This window comes from Enhydra lutris, unplaced genomic scaffold (genome assembly GCF_002288905.1).
Source record: "Enhydra lutris kenyoni isolate GAN:26980312 unplaced genomic scaffold, ASM228890v2 scaffoldscaffold48, whole genome shotgun sequence".
NCBI lineage: Eukaryota > Metazoa > Chordata > Mammalia > Carnivora > Mustelidae > Enhydra > Enhydra lutris.
The window spans coordinates 3362459-3384245 of NW_019154132.1; the positions used below are offsets into that span (position 1 = coordinate 3362459).

General features: G+C 48.0%; 2 protein-coding genes across 2 annotated transcripts in view; one reads left to right on the forward strand and one right to left on the reverse strand.

Annotated features, from left to right (window-relative positions):
• Nucleotides 1-245: 245 nt before the first annotated feature.
• LOC111156706 (proteasome assembly chaperone 4) lies at nt 246-14969 on the forward strand. Its single transcript, XM_022517742.1, has 3 exons — nt 246-479; nt 11641-11716; nt 14775-14969. Exons 1-3 carry the CDS (start codon nt 306-308, stop codon nt 14894-14896), a joined length of 372 nt encoding a protein of 123 aa, XP_022373450.1. The 5' UTR covers nt 246-305; the 3' UTR covers nt 14897-14969.
• A 1388-nt stretch (nt 14970-16357) lies between these two features.
• The window catches only part of LOC111156660 (solute carrier family 22 member 23), a 170687-nt gene continuing 165257 nt past the window's right edge, over nt 16358-21787 (reverse strand). Inside the window, exon 10 of the mRNA XM_022517689.1 lies at nt 16358-20804. Within this exon, the coding sequence (XP_022373397.1) occupies nt 20447-20804 (358 nt within the window). The 3' untranslated portion in view covers nt 16358-20446. The remainder of the gene's footprint in view (nt 20805-21787) is intronic.

Consider the following 21787-nt stretch of genomic DNA (forward strand, 5'->3'; position numbering starts at 1 on the left):
GATGACCGCAGGTTTTCAGAGAACCCCATCACTGGGAGAGGTGGGGCGGGAACCGCGCGTTCTGTGCTCGGCCTACCTTCCGAGGGCTAGCATCCCGGCCCCGCCCACTCCATGCCCCGCCCCTGCCCCGCCCCTGCCCCAGGCTAGCCCCTCCTCCTCCCCGGGCCCGCCCTGCCGGCGTCCCAGGACCGAAAGTGAAGGCGCGCGCTCGGCCTCTCGGCGCTCGCTTGCTTGGGTCTGACCGGGCTGGCGAAGGCCGGGCAGCGGGACTCCCGGCGCTAGCCGGGCCCGGCGTGCGGGGCGGCATGGAGGAGCCGCCGGCCGCCGCGGGCGGGGAGGTCTCCTTGCACAACTTCAGCGCGAGGCTGTGGGAGCAGCTTGTCCACTTTCATGTCATGCGGCTGACGGACTCGCTGTTCCTGTGGGTGGGAGCCACGCCGCACCTGCGCAACCTCGCTGTGGCCATGTGCAACCGCTACGTGAGTTTAGGTCGGGGCCGGGGCGAGGGAGAGGACGGTGAGGGCCCCGAACGCAGTCCGGAGGCCCTGAAGGGGGCCGGGGCTGGGGCTGCGACTGGGAGGAGAGGACGGGGGACGCGGCGAGGGAGGCCGAACCGGAGTCGGGGGTCGGAGGCCCAAGGGGGCGGGCTGGTGTGGGGGCGGGGGCTGGGACAGAGGGCAACCGAGGGTCCCAGCGCAAGTGGGGTACCACAGGGGGTTCCGGCCCCCTAGGTGCGCGGGCGTGGCCCTCAGGTCTCTCCTGGGCCCAGGGGGACTAGGGGCTCCCCGGAACTCTTACTGTGGTGTCTCAGAGAACCGGGGTCCGGTCCCGACCTGCACCACCGGAGGAGAACGGGGTGCGGTAGGCCGGCGCGTGGACCCCCAGGCGAGCCCCGCCTCTCCACCCCCCTCCTCTGCCTTTGGGGCGGGCTTCCCACTGCTGGCTCTTCTAGCCGTTCTCTGTAGTTGGAGTGTTCACGGGGGCTTCATCGCGGGACCTCTGCTCTCAGGTCACACACGCGCCCTGAGGTTAGCCATCTCTTAGTTTTCATGCCTTCCCTATATTGACCACACCGAATTTTCTTGTTTCTAGTACAGACCCCTTTCCTGAATTTCGAACTCCTGTGTTGTCCTGAGAGTCTAATAGGCATCTCACACCAGACCTATTTAGGACCGAACTCCTAACCTCTTCCCGCAGAACTTCTTTCACAGCTGGCCCATCTCTGTTGTGGAAACTCCATTCCAGCCTTGATTACTCTCTCTTCCACTCCCCACATGGGAGTGTCAGTGAGTCTGTAGGCGCTGCGGTCCATCAAAACTTGGGGGGAGGGGCGCCTGGGTGGTTTAGTGGGTTAAGTCGCTGCCTTCAGCTCAGGTCATGATCTCGGGGTCCTGGGACCGAGCCCCGCATTGGGCTCTCTGCTCGGCAGGGAGCCTGCTTCTTGCTCTTTCTCTGCCTGCCTCTCTACCTCCTTGTGATCTCTCTCTGTCAAATAAATAAATAATAATAAAAAACAAAAACAAAAAACTTGGGGGGAATCCAACCAGTCTGTGGGGCGACCCCTTCAGGTGGAGGCAGTTGGTAGGGTCAGTGAAAGAGTTGGCCCCAGGCAGAACAAAGGAGACAGAGGTTGTTGAATGCACCTCAAGGGAGCAGCGGGAAGCACAGCAAGGGAGAGACTGTCTGCCAGGATTTGGTGTTGGGGAACTGTTAGTTAAGGGAGAAGGTGAGGAGGTATGGTGGGAACATATGAAATGTTTCACCTTTCTTGGTACCTGTTTTGGGGTGTAAGTAACCCATTGGTTAGCTAGGGCTTAGGTGGGTCCCCTAATAGGCCTGTTTGTATTCAGCCAAAGGGTTGGAGGTCACTGTGGGCCTTTTTATGTGCTCAGGTTTCCATTGTTCAAATTGGTTGCTTCAAAGGGGCCTCTGCACTCCCATCACCTCCTTTCAGGCCTGCCACCCTGGGCCAACCTGCAGCATCTCCTTGGCTCCCTGCCGGATTCCCCCTTTGCTGCCTGTGTTAATTTCTTAGCACTGCTCTGGCAAAGTGCTTGAACCAACTAAGATTTATTCTCTCACAGTTCAGAAGGCCAGAAGTCTGAAAGCCTCTCCCATCTGCTGGCAGTCCTTGGCATTTCTTGGCTTGCAGCTTCATCACTCAAGTCTCAGCTAGCAATGTCACTGGCCTTCTTTTCTGTGTGTCTATTTCTCTGTGTCTTTTCTTGTAAAGACACCAGTCATAATAAATTAAGGGACCATCCTATTCCAGTGTGACTTCATCTTCAATTACAGCTAAATTACATCTGCACAGACCCTATTTCTAATAATAAAAAAAAGTTATATTCACAGGTGCTAGGAGTTAGGATATGCATTTATCTTTTTGGAGGACATGATTCAGCCTACAACACTGCATTATGGCCAGTTCTCTACAGGGCAGCAGATAGCAATCAGATATTGTCATTCCTTTGCTCCAGACCTTTCAAGAGATACCCTCAGAGCACAGTTCAGAGACTTTACAGTAACCCCGTAGGCTCTGTTACCTGGTAGGTCTCCCCAGCTCCTGCCCTCCTCCCTGCCAATTCACAGGCTTCGTGGCTGCTTTTAGCAGTGTGTCCCCAGGTGTTGCTCCTTCTGTAATTTATTATCAGTATCTGTGGTGGTGGTGGTGGTGGTGAGGTTTGTCTGTTTTATGAGTCCTTTTTTTTTTTTAAATTATTTTGGTCTTTTTTTTTTTTAAGATTATTTATTTATTTATTTGACAGACAGAGATCACAAATAGGCAGAGAGGCAGGCAGAGAAGGAGAGAGGGAAGCAGGCTCCCCACTGAGATATGGGGCTTGACCCCAGGACCCTGGGATCACGACCTGAGCCGAAGGCAGAGGCTTTAACCCACTGAGCCACCCAGGCACCCCTGTTTCATGAGTCTTTGTAACCTTAGTGTCTGATAAGTGGCTCATTAAATTGTTGAATGAATGAATGAGGCCCCAGTCAGGGAACTCCAGGTTTGCTAGGGATAGCTACCAATAACCTGCGGCCTGGCAGGCAATGAGGACTGTAATCTCTAAGGGAACCTTGGGGTAGTAGAGGAATGAGCCATCAGGCAGGACCTGGGCTTTAGGAAGGAGACAGCCTCTGAATGGGACTTCTGGATGTCTTCACACAGTATCCCTCTTCTGCTTTTTCCCTTCTTGCTGTTCTTTCATGAGCAGGTTTTCTATTATTTTCTGGTGGGTACTGGCAGTTCGGCCTTCGGGCAGGTGGTAGTTCCTTCTTTCATTGGAGGAGAGGTAAAGGGCCTGCAGGGGCACATGGTTGTGGGTGGGGCTGTGTGTTTGGAGCTTGTGGTGCCCTGAAACTGCCTCACCTTCTTTATTTCCTAGTCTGTTTAACTGTAAATATTACTGTAAAAAAATATAACTGTAAAAATTAGTTTAACTGTAAATATTATTAGCATACAGCTGAATATTTAACTTGAAACTCGTAAACAGCAAATTCATTAATTGAGTTCATGTTTTGTTATCTTTTTCAGCAAAAAAGCTTGCAGTAAATGCTTTCATTCTTATCCTGTGTTTTTTGATCACCTCTTATAGACCGAACAAATTCTTTCTCCTTTTGAAGTGACTTTGAACCACTAGGAGGCAAGGAACAGTCTCTGATCTGTGCCCTGCTCACAGTATCTGGCACATAGTAGGTGTTCATTCAGTTCACTGGTCTCTACTTGGACAGTGTTGGGGGAGGGGTGCCCACCCCAGAGCCTCTGGTGGCACAAGCTTGTTCCTCTAAAAATCTTGCCTTCTGGCAGGTAGGAGGTAAGATGGTGGAAGAATAGGGGCTTGTCTTGTTCCTTGAATACAGCTAGTTATCACATCATTCTGAAGGCCCAAGAGATCAGTCTGAGGTCTGAGAGAGCAAAAACCACAAGTGTACAAGTAGAAAAGGGATCACCTTTTGGAAGGTAGGAGGTGTGGAGAGTTGACTTGAGAAAATATAACTGTGGGTACAGAAGCAGGGACGGAGCTTGCTTACCACAAAGTATTTAAGTATTTAAGCAGCAGAGTTCGGAACTTTTAGAAGTCCACTACTGTGGGGTATGTCTCTGACTAAAAGGTGCTCAGGTGGTGAAGCAGGGCAGAGTGCCAGGAGTGACAGGGTGGTCTGAGGATTCCCTGGGTTGCAGGAGGAATAGGTGGTGCCAAGGTGCTGTGCTGTTTCCTGGCAGAGGAGTGGGGATGCTAGCTGAGAGCAGTAGGTCTTGGTTCTGGCTTCCTGCTGTTTTGCTGTAAACGGCAAACTGCTCTGCGGTGGTGAGACTGCTTTCCTGGGATGGGCGGCAGATGGCAAAAGCGTGGGGGGACCCTCCCCGAGAGGAACAGTGTGGGTCCATGCCGTGGGAGTCCCTAAAATTTAGAGTTTTGAAACTAAGTCATGTGCCTGAGATAAAAAAGCCTGGATACAGGCGGGGTGAATGCTGGGTTCTGATGGAAACTGGATACACGATGGGTGATTGATTGCTCTTTCGTGAGGGCTCACTGAAGAGTGGGGGTGTGAACTTTCAGCTCCAGGGCTAGTGTGTGGGTCACCGCCATATTCATCCTGCCCTGAAGGAAAGCCTTCAGGGAGCAAAATGCACCACCTAGAGGAGGCTGGTCTGCTTACACTGCCTTGCTGTCTTGTGTCCAGGTGCCCCATTTCCACTAGGGCAAGCCACCTGAGAATAAGCCCAGCAGGCCCCTACCCCCAGAAGACCAGCAAAAACAACTTGCTGGTACCAAGTCTACTAATCATAGAGTACTGCAAAGCTTCAGCTCTAGGGGAAATAGGATCTAGCTTCCTTTTTCCTTTCATTCTTTATTTTTTTTAATTATTCATTTATTTTCTTTTTTTCTGTTCTTTTATTATTTTTTTTAACTTATATGTATTTTAATATATTTTTTATTTTTTGTTTTGATTTTATTTATTTATTTTTAAATTTTTGAATCTAGATTCTTTTAACAAGCAGACCAAAACACACCCAAGATCTACTTTTCTTTTTGGGTATTTCTTCTTTGCTTTTTGTTCTTTTATTTATTTGTTTTTTTTTCTGTCTTCTTTTCTTTTTTTTTTTTTTTTTTTTTTTAAGTTTTTTTTTTTTTTTTTTTTAAAGATTTTATTTATTTGTCAGAGAGAGAGAGCGAGCACAGGCAGACAGAATGGCAGGCAGAGGCAGAGGGAGAAGCAAGGAGCCCGATGCAGGACCCGATCCCAGGACGCCGGGATCATGACCTGAGCCGAAGGCAGCCGTTCAACCAACTGAGCCACCCAGGTGTCCCTCTGTCTTCTTTTCTTTACTGGACAAAATGACAAGATGCAAAAATTCACCCCAGAAGAAAGAAAAAGAAGTAGAACTCACAACCAGGGATTTAATAAATGTAGATATAAGTAAGATGTCTGAGCTAGAATTTAAAACAGTGATCATAAAGATACTAGCTGGGCTTGAAAAATGCATAAAAGACACAAGAGAATCCCTTATTGCAGAGATAAAAGAACTAAAATCTAGTCAGGCCAAAATTAAAAATGGTATAACAAAGATGCAATCCTAAGTGGAAGCCATAAAAACAAGGTTGGACAAAGTAGAGGAGCAAATTTAGTGAAATAGAAGATCAAATTATGGAAAATAATGAAACTGAAAAGAAGAGGGAAACAAAAGTAATGGATCATGAAGGTAGACTTAGGGAAGTCAGTGACTTATTAAAACGTAATAATGTTTGTATCATGGGAGTCCCAGAAGATGGAGAGAAAAAGAGATAGAAGGTTTATTTGAACAAATTATAGCTAAAATTCCCTAAACTGGGGAAGAACACAGAGATCAAAATCTGAGAAGCACAGAGATCGCCCATTAAATTCAACAAAAGCCAGCCCATCAACAAGGCATATCATAGTCAAACTCACAAAATACAAGACAAGGAAAGAATCCTGAAAGCAGCAAGGGGAAAAAAAGTCCTTAACTTAAAAAGGAAAACATCAGGTTCGCAGCATATCTGTCCACAGAAACTTGGCAGGCTGTAAGAGAGTGGTAGGAGGTCTTCACTGTGCTGAATGGGGAAAAATGTGCAGCCAAGAATTCTTTATCTGTCAAAGCTGTCATTCAGAATAGGATACAGAGTTTCCCATACAAACAAAAACTAAAGAAGTTCGTGACCACTTAACCAGCCCTGTAAGAAATTTTAAAGGGGACTCTTTAAGTGGAGGAAAAAAGACCAAAAGCAACAAAGACTAGAAAGGACCAGAGAATATCAGCAGAAACACCAGCTCTATAGGTAACACAGTGGCACTAAATTCATATCTTTCAGTAATCACTCTGAATGTAAATGGACTAGATGCTATAATCAAGACATAGGGTATGAAAGTGGATTTAAAAAAAAAAAATGAAATCCATCTGTCTGTTGCCTACAAGACACTCATTTTAAACCTAAAGACACCTGCAGGTTGAAAGTCAGGGGATAGAGAACCATCTATCATGCTAATGGACGTCAAAAGAAAGCCGTGGTAGCCATACTTATATTAGAAAAGCTAGATTTTAGAACAAAGACTGTAACAAGAGATAAATGCGTTGTGTCATAATTAAGGGTCTATTCATCAAGAAGATCTGACAGTTGTAAATATTTATGCTCCCAATTTGGGAGTGCCAAATATACAAATCAGTTAATAATAAACATAAATTCATTGGTAATAATATAATAGAAGGGGACTTTAACACCCTATTCACAGCAGTGGACAGATCATCTAAGCAGAAAATCAACAAGGAGACAGTGGTTTTGAGTCACACACTGGACCAGATGGACTTAAAGGCTATATCCAGAACATTTCATCCTAATGCAGCAGAATAGACTTTTTTTTTTTTTTGAGTGCACATGGAACAGGCTTCAGAATAGATCACATATGGGGTCACAAATCAGCCCTCAGCAAGTACAAAAAGATCGAGATTATACCATGTATATCTTCAGACCACACAACTCTATGAAACTTGAAGTCGGCTACAAGAAAAAATTTGGAAAGATCCCAAATACATGGAGTCCAAAGAGCATCCTACTAAAGAATGAATGGGTTGACAAGGAAATTAGAGACGAAATTTAAAAAAAATACATGAAAGCAAATTAAAATCAAAACACGACAGTCCAGAACCTTTGAGATGTAGCAAAGGCAGTCCTGAAAGGGGAGTATATTGCAATACGGGGCTACCTCAAGAAAAGTCTTAAGTACACAACTTAACCTTACACCTGAAGTACCTAGAAAAGGAACAGCAAATAAAGCCTAAAGCCGGCAGAAGAAGGGAAATAATAAAGATTAGAGCAGAAATAAATGATATAGAAACAAAAAATCCCCCAGTAGAACAGATTAATAAAACTAAGAGCTGGTTCTTTGAAGGAATTAATAAAATTGATAAACTCCTAGCTGGATTTATCAAAAAAGAGAAGAAGGGACCCAAAGAGATAAGTTCACAAACGAAAGAGGAGAGATCACAACCAACACCATGGAAATACAAACGGTTATGAGAGAATACTATGAAAAATTATATGCCAATGAATTGGGCAATCTGAAAGAAATGGACTGTTTCCTAGAAACTTACCGACTATCACGACTGAAACAGAAAGAAATAGAAAATTTGAACAGACCCATAACCAGCAAAGAAATTGAGTCAATAATAAAAAAATCTCCCAGCAAACAAAAGTCCTGGGCTTCCCAGGGGAATTTTACTAGACATTTAAAGAAGAGTAATACCTGTTCTTCAGGTTGTTCCAAAAAAATAGAAATGGAAGGGAAACTTCCGAACTCATTCTACAAAGCCGGCATTACCCTGATTCCAAAACCAGACAAACCCTACCAGAATGAATTACAGGCCAATATCCTTGATGAACACGGATGCAAAAATTCTTGACAAAATACTAGCAAATTGAATTCATCAGTACATTAAAAGAATTATTCACCATGATCAAGTGGGATTTATTCTTGGGCTATAGGGGTGGTTCAATATTTGCAGATCAATCAACGTGATACACCACATTAATAAAAGAAAGGATAAGAACCTGTCAAAGGACAAGATTCTGTCAGTAGATGCAGAAGAAGCATTTGACAAAATACAGCATCCGTTCTTGATAAAAACCCTCAACAAAGTAGGGATAGATGGAACATACCTTAACATTATAAAGGCCATATACAAAGGACCCACAGCTAATATCCTCAAAGGGGAAAAATTGAGAGCCTTTCTCTATGGTCAGCACAAGACAAGGATGGCTGCTCACACCATTACTGTTTAACATAGTACTGGAAGTCTTAGCCTCAGCAATCAGACAACAAAAAGAAATTAAAGGCATCCATACTGGCAAGGAAGAAGTCAAACTTTGCCTATTTGCAGACAACATGATACTCTATGTAGAAAATGTGAAAGACTCCACCAAAAAATCGGTAGAACTGATACGTGAATTCAGCAAAGTTGCAGGATATAAAATGACTGTGGAGAAATCTGTTGAATTTCTAAACACCAATGATGAAGCAGCAGCAAAAGAATTCAGGGAATCGATCCCATTTGCAATTGCACCCAAACCAATAAGATACCTATGAACAAACCTAACTAAGGAGGTAAAAGATCTGTACTCTGGAAACTGTAGAACACTTAACAAAAGAAATTGAAGACACAAAGAAATGGAAAAGTGTTCTGTGCTCATGGATTAGAACAACAAACATTATTAAAATATCTATACTAGGGGCACCTGGGTGGCTCAGTGGGTTAAGCCTCTGCCTTCGGCTCGGGTCATGATCTCAGGGTCCTGGGATCGAGCCCCGCATCGGGCTCTCTGCTCAGCGGTGAGCCTGCTTCCCTCTCTCTCTGCCTGCCTCTCTGCCTACCTGTGATCTCTCTCTCTCTCTGTCAAATGAATAAAAATTTAAAAAAAAAATATCTATACTACCCAAAGGGTTCTACACAGTAATGCAGTCCCTATCAAAATACCACCAGCATTTTTCACAGCTAGAATAAGCATTCCTAAAATTTGTATGGAACCACAAAAGACCTCAAACAGCCAAAGCAATACTGAAAAAGAAAAATAAACTGGAGACATCCCAATTCCAGACTTCAAGCTCTATTTCAAAGCTGTAATCATCAAGACAGTATGGTATTGGGACAAAAACAGTCCAGTAGATCAATGTAACAGAATAGAGAACCCAGAAATGGACCCATGACTATATGGTCAACTAATCTTCTACAAAGCAAGAAAGAATATCCAATGGAAAAAAGACAGTCTCTTTAACAAATGGTATCGGGAAAACTGGACAGCAGCACACAGAAGAGTGGAAGCAGACCACTTTCTCACACCATACACAAAATAAATTCAAAATTGGTGAAAGACCTAAATGCGAGATAGGAACCCATCAACATCCTAGAGGAGAACACAGGCAGCAACCTCTTTGACCTTGGCCATAGCAACTTCTTACCAGAAACGTTGCTGGAGGCGGGTGAAACAAAAGCGGAAATGAACTTTTGGGACTTCGTCAAGATACGAAGCTTCTGCACTGCAAAAGAAACAACCAAAACTAAAAGGAGTCTGTGGAATGGGAGAAGATATTTGCAAATGATATATCTGATAAAGAGTTAGTATCCAAAATCTATAAGGAATTTATCAAACTCAACACCCCAAAAAACAAGTAATCCAGTTAAGAAATGGGCAAAATACACGGATAGACATTTTTCCAAGGAAGATGTTCAGATGGCTAAGAGACACTTGAAAAGATGCTCAAGGTCACTTATCATCAGGGAAATACAAATCCAAACCATGATGAGATACCACCTCACACCTATCAGAATGGCTAAAATTAAGAAGACAAGAAACAACAGGTGTTGGCGAGGATGTGTAGAAAGGGGAACCCTCTTATACTGCTGGTGGGAATGCAAACTGGTACAGCTAATGTAGAGAACAATATGGAGGTTCTCAAAAAGTTAAAAATCAAGCTACCCTATAGCCCAGCAATTGTACTAGTAGAGGTACTACTAGCAACAGAGATTCGAAGGGGTGTATGCCCCCTGATGTTTATTGCAGCATTATCAACAATAGCAAACTGTGGAGAACCCAAATGTCCATCGACGGGTGAGTGGATGTACTCATCCACTCATCCACAAAGAAGATGTAGTACGCGCAATGGAATATTACTCAGCCATCAAAAAGAATGAAATCTTGCATTGGCAATGACCTGGGTGGAACTAGAGGGTATCTTGCTGAGTGAAATAAGTCAGTCAGAGAAAGGCAAATATCATATGATATCATGCATAGGTGGAATTTATGAAAGAAAACAGATGAACATACATTATGGAAGGGGGAAAAGGGAGAAAGGAAACGAACCATAAAGGACTCTTAATGACAGAGAAAAAACAGGGTTGCTAGAGGGAGGTCAGTGGGGGATGGGCTAAACGGGTGAAGGGCATTAAGGAAGGCACGTATTGTGGTGAGCACTGGGTGTTGTATGTAAATGATGAATCACTAAATTCTGCTGAAACCAGTATTGCTCTGAATGTTAACTAAAATTTAAATTAAAAAGATAATTTAAAAGAGTGAAAGGCAAAAAAAAATCTATTCTGAGTGCTGAGTGCTCTGTACTTGACTCTACTAAGTGCTGTTTCTTTTAGAAAGCTCGTATGTTATAAAAGTAATTTTGACCATACTTCAGCCTAGTGAGTTTTTTCTTTGAAGCTAGGAATTTTAATAGTAAAGAAGATTACTTCCATAGTAATTGGAGGTCAGATTTCTTCTATATTTCAGAAGGGCCACATTTATTTTTTAAGTTTTACTGCTTATCTGAAATGAGGGTTGGTCAAACATATTCTGTTCCTATTTTCTTTCTTTTTTTTTTTTTTTAAAGATTTTATTTATTTATTTGACAGAGAGAGATCACAAGTAGGCAGAGAGGCAGGCAGAGAGAGAGGAAGCAGGCTCCCTGCTGAGCAGAGAGCCCGATGCGGGGCTCGATCCCAGGACCCTGGGACCATGACCTGAGCCGAAGGTAGAGGCTTTAACCCACTGAGCAACCCAGGCGCCCCAGTTCCTATTTTCTTTATTTGGACACCTCTGACTGGTGCCTTTCTGCAAAGTCATAGAGCCCTTGTTCACCTGGCAGACCCCCTCCAACCCAGGGGAATGGAGCTGTGTGTTCTCTTGCAGGCTCAGACGAGGAGATAGGCATCCTGCCCTCTGGGCTGATGGCTAACTTGGGGGTGAGAGGGACCCAGAGGCATTTGGCACCCAGACTCTGTGATTAGCCTTCTTCCTGCTGTGCCCTTAATGATCTTGTTTACTTCCCTCTTGGTTGTAATGTGGCCCTTCAGCATGCTTTAGAGTTTCCAACACTAAAATAAGCCTTTTATGTAAAATACGTCTCAGAACTTGCTGTCAGCACTGTGATGCCAGCTTTCGTGACTGCTGTTCGTCTGTCCCTGCTGTCTGACTCATGCAGCAGAGGGTCAGCCTACCTGCCTGTCCACACAGATGCCAGAGCTTCCTTCTCTCGGGAAGTGGGTCCCAGAACCTGCCACTGCCACCCTCAGGAAGAATCTGCAGCCACAGAAGCTTGGCTGATGGGAAAGCAGCGTTGTGTTGTTTGTTTTCCTTTTAGGATTCCATCCCTGTGTCTACCTCCCTCCTCGGAGACACTTCTGACACCACCTCTACTGGCCTTGCACAGCGCTTAGGTACGTACCGGTGGTGGGGGCTGCAGCAGCGGGATGGGGAGCTCGCTGTTCCGTGGAACCATGAGGCCAGGCCCTTCAGAAGGAAAGCATCCTCACACGGAAAGAGCAGCACAGGCTTTGATGTTGGGTCTTCTTTAAGGAGGGCTTGTCCATGCCCGTGTCCCTGACCACTGTGTTGGCCAGCATGTTCCCGAGGGGCCCCCACGTCCTGCCTTGGCTGTGGTCCAGGCCGGCGGGTGACAAGGTGGCTTAGTTCTCTTCTGTAAGCGCATTACTTCCTCACGGGAGGAGAGTGAGAGTGATGCCCGAAGTAACCCTCAGGCAGGGGCTCGGGGTTGCTCCTGGTGATGCAGCCGAGCCTGTGGAGCGGGGTGCCAGCCCTGCGCAGGGGGTGCTGGCCTTCCTTCTTTGGGCGGTGTCGTGCAGAGCTGGCGAGAGGAGAGACGGGCCTGGCCTGAGTGCGGCTGAGAGGGTGATACGAGAGGGAGGTTGAAGGCTCCACCCTCTCTCACGTCTCAGACACATGCTTCCTGAGATTAGCTGAGTGGTTCAGGTGAGGACGGCTGGGTTCTGCTCCTGCCGGTGTGCAGGGCGCCCGGGGGCATGGGACGGCAGGGCAGCATCTGTCTCCTCCTCTGTCTTTGTGTGCGCCAATGCTCCCCGCAGGGGCCCTGGACGTGCCAGGCACTGGAGGTGGAGGCAGAGGAGGATTTTTTAATCCCCCTGGTGTTGGGGAGTGGGTAGTTGAGTGGTGCCGGCTGTTCTGTACCCCTGCTCGGTGGGCGTTTTTATGCCAGTCACTCCGGGCAGCCCCCGTGTGACCAGCGTGACCAGTGTGGCCACACAGTGGAGGGGGATAGGGGCGTGGTGGCCCAGGTGAGGGTGGGTCGTTCTAGACCTGCTGCTCGGAGTTTCCTGCCTGCGGAGGGTGCAGACGTTGTGGGTAGCTGTGGTGTTACAGAAACACCCACTGTCCTGTTTCTCTAGGCTGGAGTTAGAGGAACCCGGCTGGTAACTAGTATGCGCTAGTCAGCCAATGAGCAAGTTACTTAGGTAATCTTATTAGGAAGTCATTGCAAATTTACAGAAAATCTGCAGCAAAGATACAGGGAATTCCAGCTTAGCCTTCCCCCAGATTCCCAGGTGTTATCATTCCCTATGTTGATGTTGTTATCTGTTTTCTGGGCCACGTGAAAGGAAGTTGAAGAGGAGATGCCCCTTTGCTCCTTCGCATCCGCCAGTGTTGAAGGACTGACATACTATGCCACACCCTACCTGGTCAAGGGGAGGCACGGGAGTGCTCATGTTTATAGAGCTGGGAAACTGGGGGCATCGCCGTAGGGTGGGAGACAGATTCTGCTAGAGAAGGCTGGTGGGAGCTTGTTTGCTGTGCCACGAATAAATTGTTTATGCCAATAAAGTAAGATGGGCTCACGGGTGTCCTAAAATGGAAGCCTACTAGCACTTTGTATGCACCAAACTAGTTTGTATTTTTTTGTTTTGTTCTTTGTATTTTTGGGGGTATTTTTTTGTTTGTTTCGTGCAAATGATTTTTTTAATTAATATTTTTATGTGGTTTACATCTATTGATTATAATCTATATAAATTGAAACAGAACCTAGACAAAAAAAATATGTCCTCACTAACTTATTAAACTCAGCTTTTAATGAAGGGTTGTCTCTTGCCTGTGTCAGCAAAACCTGGCAGCCCTTAGCTGTTCCCCAGCAAGGACGAGCACATGGAAAAGGCTGGAAAAGTCAGTGGTGTGATGTGGCTGCTGGCAGTGCCAAGGGGCCTGGGGATGGATGGGTGCTGGGATCATGAGGGAGCCGTCCAGCGCCGCCCTGTCCTGTGCTGGTCCTCTCGAGCTTAGGTCGGGACCCTGTAGTTGAAAATGCATCACTGTTCTAGAGGGGTAAGGGGAAGAGAGGTGTCCTGAAACAGTATCTTACATGGGGGATGATAGGAAGTAGGAAAAGAGACCTGGTGGGTTCAGAGTAACCCCAGAAGCACTGGAGGGCTTTGGTGTGCATGGGGCGCCCTTACTCAGTGCGACCTGGAGGTCAGAGCTGGGTCTGCTGGGTGGACGGTGCAGGCAGGCCTGGTTTTGCTCCCTGAAGATTCTGTTTTAGCAAGTAGAGTGATTGGAATCAGAGTGGCCTCTCCCTGGGACAAGGAATTTCCTGCCACTGGATGACAGTAGACTGAGCAGGCTGTGACTTGGCTGTGCCAGCCTCCCCTCTCCTCACCTCATCATCTGTCGGGGGGTGGGCGTTTGCACGGGCCCCGTGTGTGGGGGGAGCCCGAGGGGGGAGGCCCCAGCACTGGCATGGTCAGTATTGAACTGGTTTTAGGTTTCCTGCCCGATATGTGTTATGATTCTGGACATGTGACTGGGCTTGATTTTTGTAGTGGAGCAGTGCACTTCAACTATTACTGGTTCTGTAGAGAGGGGCTAACACATGTCTCCAACATCAAATTGAAAATCGTATGTTTGTGTGTGCACACGCATAGACATATATGTGTGTGTGTTATCTAAATGTGAATGTGCAGACATGTAGGATTATCTCTGGGAAGGGACTGGAGTTGGTAGAGAGGGTGGTACTGAAGGAGAACTTAAATATTTTATTTTAATTACTTTTATCTCTATTTTAAAAAAGTAAAAAACAAAACAAAAAACAAAGCAAGCCAACTTCTTAGGTAGAACAGCAGTATTCCAGTATTCCTCAGGTCTCCTGAGGGCTTGTGCATCTCTGGCTCTGCCCACTCCCTCTCTAGCTCAGCTGGGAATCCGCATCTCTGACAAGTTCCAGATGCTGTAGCTGACTGGGGCCGTGCTTGCAGAACCAGTGCTGTGGAAGGTGGGAGGGGGTCTGCGTGACTGTGGTCTGCATTTGCAGCCACTGCCGGTGAGGAGCATTAAACACCAGAACCTTCTTCTCCCCTTGTGACCCCATTCTCTTTCCCCAGGCACGGTTCCACTGTCAGGGACGTGTGACGCACACACAACCTCCAGGCATTTCAGTCACTTCTGTGCCGATGTGTTTTGTCTTTTTAGCCAGGAAGACCAAGAAACAGGTGTTTGTCAGCTATAACCTTCAAAACACAGACAGTAACTTCGCATTACTGGTAGAAAACAGGATCAAGGAAGAAATGGAGGCTTTTCCGGAAAAGTTCTAGCAGAGTGGCAGAAGTGAGGATTTGTAACTTATGTACAATATACATTGAAATAAAGGGATTGAATTTCACTGTTTGTCATTAGGTTCATGTGTTTACATTTTGTTCTTTAAATCTTAATCTAACTTTCCTTCTTCCGCTCACCAGAGTGTGAGCCAGAAAGCTGCACTCCATCAGCCTGGGGAAGGAGAAGAGCAAAATGGCAGGCAAGTGTGTGTGTGTGTGTGTGTGTCCGCTCAGCAATAGGGAACAGGGGTTAAAATGGGATTTTGTTGGGACTGCAGAGGGCTAATCTGACAGTGTAGGAAAGAGGTAAATTAGTCATGATCCTGCTGTGTACACTCCCGATTAGAGGTAAGGTACTAAGTATAAAATACGTGTCAGGTTATCTTCTTCCCGTCCCTTTCCCGCCGAGCCCTTTCCTGGCACGGCTGTTCACCGCTGTTCCTGCTGTGTTCTCCCTTGGGCCTGGGTTTGAGCCCCGCTCCACACTGCTCACTGGATTTATGGACTTGGTGAAGTCTCTGCCTTCTCTGTTTCCTCACCTGTAAATTGGGAATAATCTCTGCCTTGCTGGGTTATTATTATTAGGTTGTTATTGTTATAATATACATGCTTCGCAGATGGAGTAAGCGGCATGGCAGTCCAGTGTCAGTTACGGTATTTCTCTACTTCATTGTTATGAGTCCAAGTGCTTTAACTCCTCCTTGCTCATCTTGCTATCATTGTCTTTCTTTTCTCCAAAGTCCCAAGCACCTGCTTTGGTTACCTAGCCTTTTTCTGCCTGCCACTTGTAGTGGGTTCCAATCTCTAGTTCCACACGCTACATATTTTCTTTCACACTCCTTTCCAAAAGCCAGTATGTCATGGGTCAGGGGCTCCAAACTCGGGCTTCATGTTCAAATCCCTGGGGGTGGCCTTCACAGATTGCCCATGCCTGGCCCTTCCCCAGAGACTCAGAGGGCCTGGGGTCCAGGCTTTGGCAGATTTGAAAAGCTCCCCATGCGCTGCCCAGTACAGGCAAGGTTGAGGACCACTGGCAAAGAACTTTCTAATCTTCAAGGCCCATCTGGTGGTGGATTGTTTAGGGCCCTGTAACAGGATTCATGAAGTGGCATAAGTCTTGTAAGGAGCCTGTGGTAGGCAGCCCGGGGTGGTTACAGTTTGGCCAAGACATAAGGGCACTTGAGAGGAGCAGGTCTGAGGTTCGAGATGCTTGCCTCCTTTACAGACTTCCTGTGCTGACTTCCGAGGCCGTGGCCACCACAATCATAGCTTGGAAGCACAGTGGGCATCTCTCTAAGAAGAGTAAGTAACACAAAATCAGGGCTATGGAGAGAAGAGTTTGGTATAAATACTTTATTAAAGAAATAGTGTTTTCTTGTTAAAAAATACTACATTAAAGAAGAGAGTTTTGGGTTATCAGAACTTCCTCACAGAATCACAGTGTAAGAGAGTCCTCTCTTGACCTCTCTAGGAACCAGCAGGCCATGGGTTAGCAGGACATCGGTACACGAGGAAAGAACTCTTCAGTTTGCTGATGGCCCTTGCTTCTCAGGTGGTTTGAGAACATCACTAAGGGAACAGTTTGCGTGCAATCCGACCTCTGCCTCTGCCTGTCTTTAAGATTAGGACCCTGCAAGTGAGGTGAGAGGCCGCCCGCTGTCCCCTCGGGGTGAGAGCAAAGACTTGGTTTACAGAGGCGCTGAAGTAGGGACAGTGAGAGCTGCATAAACAGGTAGAGTTTTTATTACTGGTAGTCAATGGTTGTGAAATGCCCTTCATTAGATACCATCAGATGAGGTAGGGAAGACATTCCAGTGGAAATTTGTTAATGGGGCAACATTTTTTATTTCTGTACATTTACATACAAATTTTCCCCAAAGGTACAACAGATGTGACATCATGCAGACGTTTAGCTTTGAACGACAGTTCAGAACTCAGGTTAGGCTTGTGCTATGAATGAGCACCTCCAGAGGAGCCCCGGTCGACACGTACAGTAACACGGTTCTTACACAGAAACCTCAGATGTGGGGGTTGCCGAGAGGACAGAGGGAGGGAAGTATTCCCCACTACACGTAACACACTGTACTGCTTTTCCAAAACACACAATACATTGAAGTGAGGTGTTCTTTAAAAGTTGAAGTGTGGGCTCCCCCAGCACGTGCTGTGCACCCGCGCGCCACTTAGGGGCCGGGCGATGGTCACACGGGTCATTTAATGGCACTTCAGTCATTTCTTGTTTGGCTCTAGGAAGTGGTCATGTTTGAGTGCAGTTACTTCCTTTATGAGGTTTAGTTTTGCTCTGTCTTCTGTGGCCAAACAAACCTACCAGCCCCCTTCCCCTAGTCGCATGTGATTTTACTCTTTTAGAAAATAAAGCGCTTAAAACGGTTTCCTTATTTGTCTGGGGCGCTAACGTTTCGGGTATGTGGTGTTACTGCTGACTTCTGGAAGAGAACAAAATGAAGAAGTATCCAGCCCTGTCTCAGGTGTTCACATTTGTGCATAACTTTTATTGGAAGGGGATCAAAGCTCCCTGATAGGCTAGCAGGGTGCAGGAGTGGGTGGCGGAGGAGGAAGCTGGAGCACGTACCTTGGGATGTCTCCCCGGGCAGCTGGGGGGTAGAGGTGGTGGGGAAGGCGGACTTGAAGTAGCAGGTGCCTGAGAAGTGTTTCCTCACTAAGCACGAAGGAAATAGGACTGAGGAGTCCATGCGTTACTGACTTGCGCCAGGGAGCTGGTGGCCACAGGCCCCTCCCGTACTGAGCAGGGCAGGTGCAGACGGCTCAGACTCTGGGGGGCCCCTGCTGCCTTGCTCACTTGGTATGGGATTGCCCTGAGCTCAGCCCACATGGAAGCTTTCCTGCTTTGTCTACATCTCATAAAGGTGTTCGTTCCTTAAGAGCTTCAGGTATCCCGAAGCCAAACCAGCAACAGAACAGGAACTCAGCCTAAGCCTGCAGCTGCTGGGAGAGAAGAGTTGTGGGACCTCTTTGTTGAGACATTGCTGATTGTTGGTGAGTCAGCCAATGTTCACATCTGCTAGACTTTGGTCCCAAGAGCCCAGCCCTCATAGCCAGCTTCTCTTCTAGTCCGGATCACTGAAGCGACAGTGTTGACTGCTGTCTCCTCTGGACTGGTCTTTACAGTTGTCTCGTCACATGGAGATCAGAGACCGAGGAACAGGACTTTGTATGTGCTGTGCCTCGCCTCTGCCTTCCGGCTAGAGATGGCTGACGACACTCGACAGCTTTGGGACAGTTCTCACAGAAGGTCCGTGCAGACGGCGAGCGAACATGCCCAAGTCCTGGAGGACAGCAAGTGGGCTGTCCTGGCCCTGGGGTGAGGGATGCAGACACATACCTGGCCAGGTGCGGCCCCGGGGGCCACGCAGGCTTCTTCCCACTTTCCCACCCGCCCAGTGGCCTGCGCTTACTGGGTCTTGCCGCACGGTGGCTTTGTAGTAAGTACTCTGAAAAAGGCAAGCGGTATTCCCACAAGTTTGGCACATGAAGGCTGCAGAGATGAAAAGATCTCAAATTAAGGTGAATGCAGACTAACATTGAAACATAGAATGAAAGTGACTTAAAAGAGATGAAAGGTGCGGGTGAGCTGGGCTTGGAGCAGCTGGAGCTGGGGAGAGACTGCCAGGCGGCCTTCGTTCCCAGGCACCAGTGATGAAACAGATAATGCAGTTTACTCCCTGGAATCGTGCATGCCTGCAAGTTTGCTCACCTCCTCATACTGTTTTCATCCTGTCAGCGGGCTTGTACTGGGGTCTAGCAGTTTTGGAGGAGGCTGGTGGGTGGACTGTGAACAGACCAGTTGGAAAGCTGGACGGGGAGAAAGGGAAGTTTCGTCAGCCTCTTCCCTGGCCCTTTTGAGTTCTAGCAGCTGTCCATTGGAAGTCACCTAACTGCTGCACAGACTCAAGACCACAATTTCCCAGGAAGAACACAGCTCACAGCAAAGACATGTGTCACAAAGTGTGGAGGTGGACAATTCTAGAAAGAAACCAGGCTGTCCAAAAAATCGGGTGCCTGTGTTGCTACAAGGCAGTACCTGCCTGCACCAATGAAGCTTGTTTGTTCGTGGCCCCCGGGTGTCCTTGAGGAGGCCCTCCAAGTCTCCCGTGACGCGCCCCTCAGATAGGCGCAGAAAGTCTGACCTGGAAAGGCAGGACGAAGCCTTTACTGTCTGGGACGCAATGAGGAACACAAAGAAAACCCTTGGCTGTTGGGGGCGGGGTGGGTGTTGAACTTTGGTGAGTTATTGCTTTCTCTCAACTGGTCTTGATGCTTGGAGAGGCCAGAGGTCGGGTGGACTCACCTGTGAGAGTCCTTGCCCTGAGCCCCACTCCGTGCTGACAGAAGTGACAGGAAGCAGGCAAAGGCAGGGCTGTGTGGGGGAGTGGCTCCCACAGGCTTTGCAGTCTGTCAGTGTGAAGTCACTGAGAGCGGACAGTCATCCAGGCTGGTGATTTCTATGCGGCGTGTGCTCGAGATGTGGGTGACGGGCCGTGTCCTGGAGAGCACCCCTCGCTCCTGTGGGCTTGCCTCAGTGGTCTGTCAGTTTCCTATTGGTTTTCGGTTCAGAAAGTAGCCTCATGTTCAGGTTGTGCTGGCGAGGAAGCCGAGTGTGACAGAGGGGACTTTCCTGCTGGAGCTAAACCCGGGAAGGAGTATTACTGACGTTACCGCGCCTCACCTCTCCACACCTTTGCTTGTGGTGAGCTCGGCCAGGCGAACCCATGTCGACAAACCGTGGCCTTAGTACCACTCGTTACTTAGGATTTCTGGTGAAATGTTTACACTTTTCCCCAAGGAGCTTCCAGCGTCAAGTACAAAAGGATGATCTCGAAGGAAAGACTAAGCTGGTTTTAATGATATTTGGGAGCTGCTTTCCCCCAGCACATGGAACGAAGCTCTTACCTCATAAACACACACACACAAAAACCCTTTAAAAACCATACACAGACTCTCTAGCAAAAGCCTACTCATTTACATTTCACTCTGTCTACAATGCAATCATGGAGCCACTCCATGACAGGTCAGTCTGTCCGCACACAGGAAGGCGGCCTTGTGGGACGTGGGCCCAGAGTGAGTGACCCCTGGCTCCGCAGTGGGGTGCTGGGCGAGCGTGGTGTGACCTCCAGGGCCGCTGTGCTGGCTACTTACAGCGTCCTCCTTGGCAACCGTGTCCCTCTTCCGAAGGAGGTGGTTCTGTTTCAAGATCAGTTAGAGGAAAGGGAATAAAGTGCTTCTCGTAAAAATGACCAAAATAAATACAAACATTTCATGGCAGAAAATAAAGTCTGAAGGGTTATTTTCAAAGAGTTTGCTTCCTCACACACATGATCCTTAAAGTTCTGGAAAGACAGAATTTACCCACACCAGCTGACGGTCTTGGGATCCACGGCAGCAACAGCAGAACCTGATTTTCCTGCCCCCCAGCCACGTGTTTGGTCCCCGGTCTGTAAACCTGTGCCCAAACAGCCCCGAAGTCCCCGGTGCCCACAGTGCCCCCTATAGGGAAGTCCGTGCCCAGAGCTACATGGACTTCATGCCATTGGCCGTGGCATTCTCAGGCAGCCCGTCCCCTGTAGTGGCCGCATCGTGGAGGCCGGAGTAGTCCTTGAGCTCGGCGTTGGTGAGCAGGAGGGGCTGCTCCCCCTTCTTGTGGGGCAGGAGCGGCTGCCGAGTGTAGTGCTCCCCGTTGGAGATGTTCTCGGGCAGGTTCTGGTTCCTGCTCTCAGGCAGCAGGAGGATGCAGATGATGCAGATGAGCGTGCAGCAGGCAAAAATTATGTGGTGCAGGAAGTAGCCTTTCTGGTTGTGTAGGTCGATGATGGGCGCCGTCAGCATGCCGAAGCCCGCGCTGGCCAGCACCAGCCCCAGCCCGCCGCACCTGTGGGGAGAGCACAGGCACACGTGGTTAACGGCCGTGGTCCGAGCCCGCCGCGGGGGGGGGGGGGGGGGGGGCCCCCCGGGGGGGGGGGGGGGGGGGCGGGGCCTCCCAGAGTGGGGCCACGTGAGTGGGACCATGGGGCCGACTGGGGCCTGGCTCGGGCAGGATCCCCCCCCACCAAAACCCCGAGCGCATCCCACCTGTGGGATATCCCAGACCACCTTCGCCTTGGCTATCTTTGTACCGCTTTTAGTTAACATCGTCTCTCACCAGCTCAACATTTTTTACTTTATTTCGAAAGGCAGTGTTCCAATACTACTGTAAATGGAAAAGCACTCGCCATAAATAATATGCAATGACACGGTATTAGTAAACTGTACTAGTTCCCAAAGTTTGCTCTTCATTTAGAAACAGGTCAGTGGGCGGGTGGGAGGTGGATTAATGGGTTAAAGAGGATGTGACAGACCTGCCAGCACTCACAGAGATCTTCTCCAGCCAGAACTAGAGAGACTGGAAGATACTTTAAAAGATGGTACTTTTTCTCACTGTGAGTTCCTATTCATTGTTGTGTCCCGTGTATTTCCTGAAATCATTCTGCACACCACCAGTGGAAGCGGTCCCCTCTCTGAGCTACCGTGCCAGAGGCCATGTGCTGTGACTGAGTGGGAGCCTAGAGCATGTGCCATTTATCTCCACTCCTCTGCTATTTGAGGGAACCTACCAGAGTCCCAAAGAGATTAGGAGATATGCAACATTTAAAAAGTCCATCATCGCTTGAACATCTCTCCTTTGACATAAAAGTGTATTTTGGGGTAGAAGGTGTCTGGTGGTCTCTGGGAAGCAGTGCAGTGCTGGACTGCAGAAAAGTGGACCGTGGTGTCCACGTGACAGGAAGTCATGGTTTCACTGTGTCATGCAATGCACAGGCCAGGGAGGGCTGGCTGGTCTCAAGGAAGGGGGAGTGGAGTTCTCTGCTTTCCATC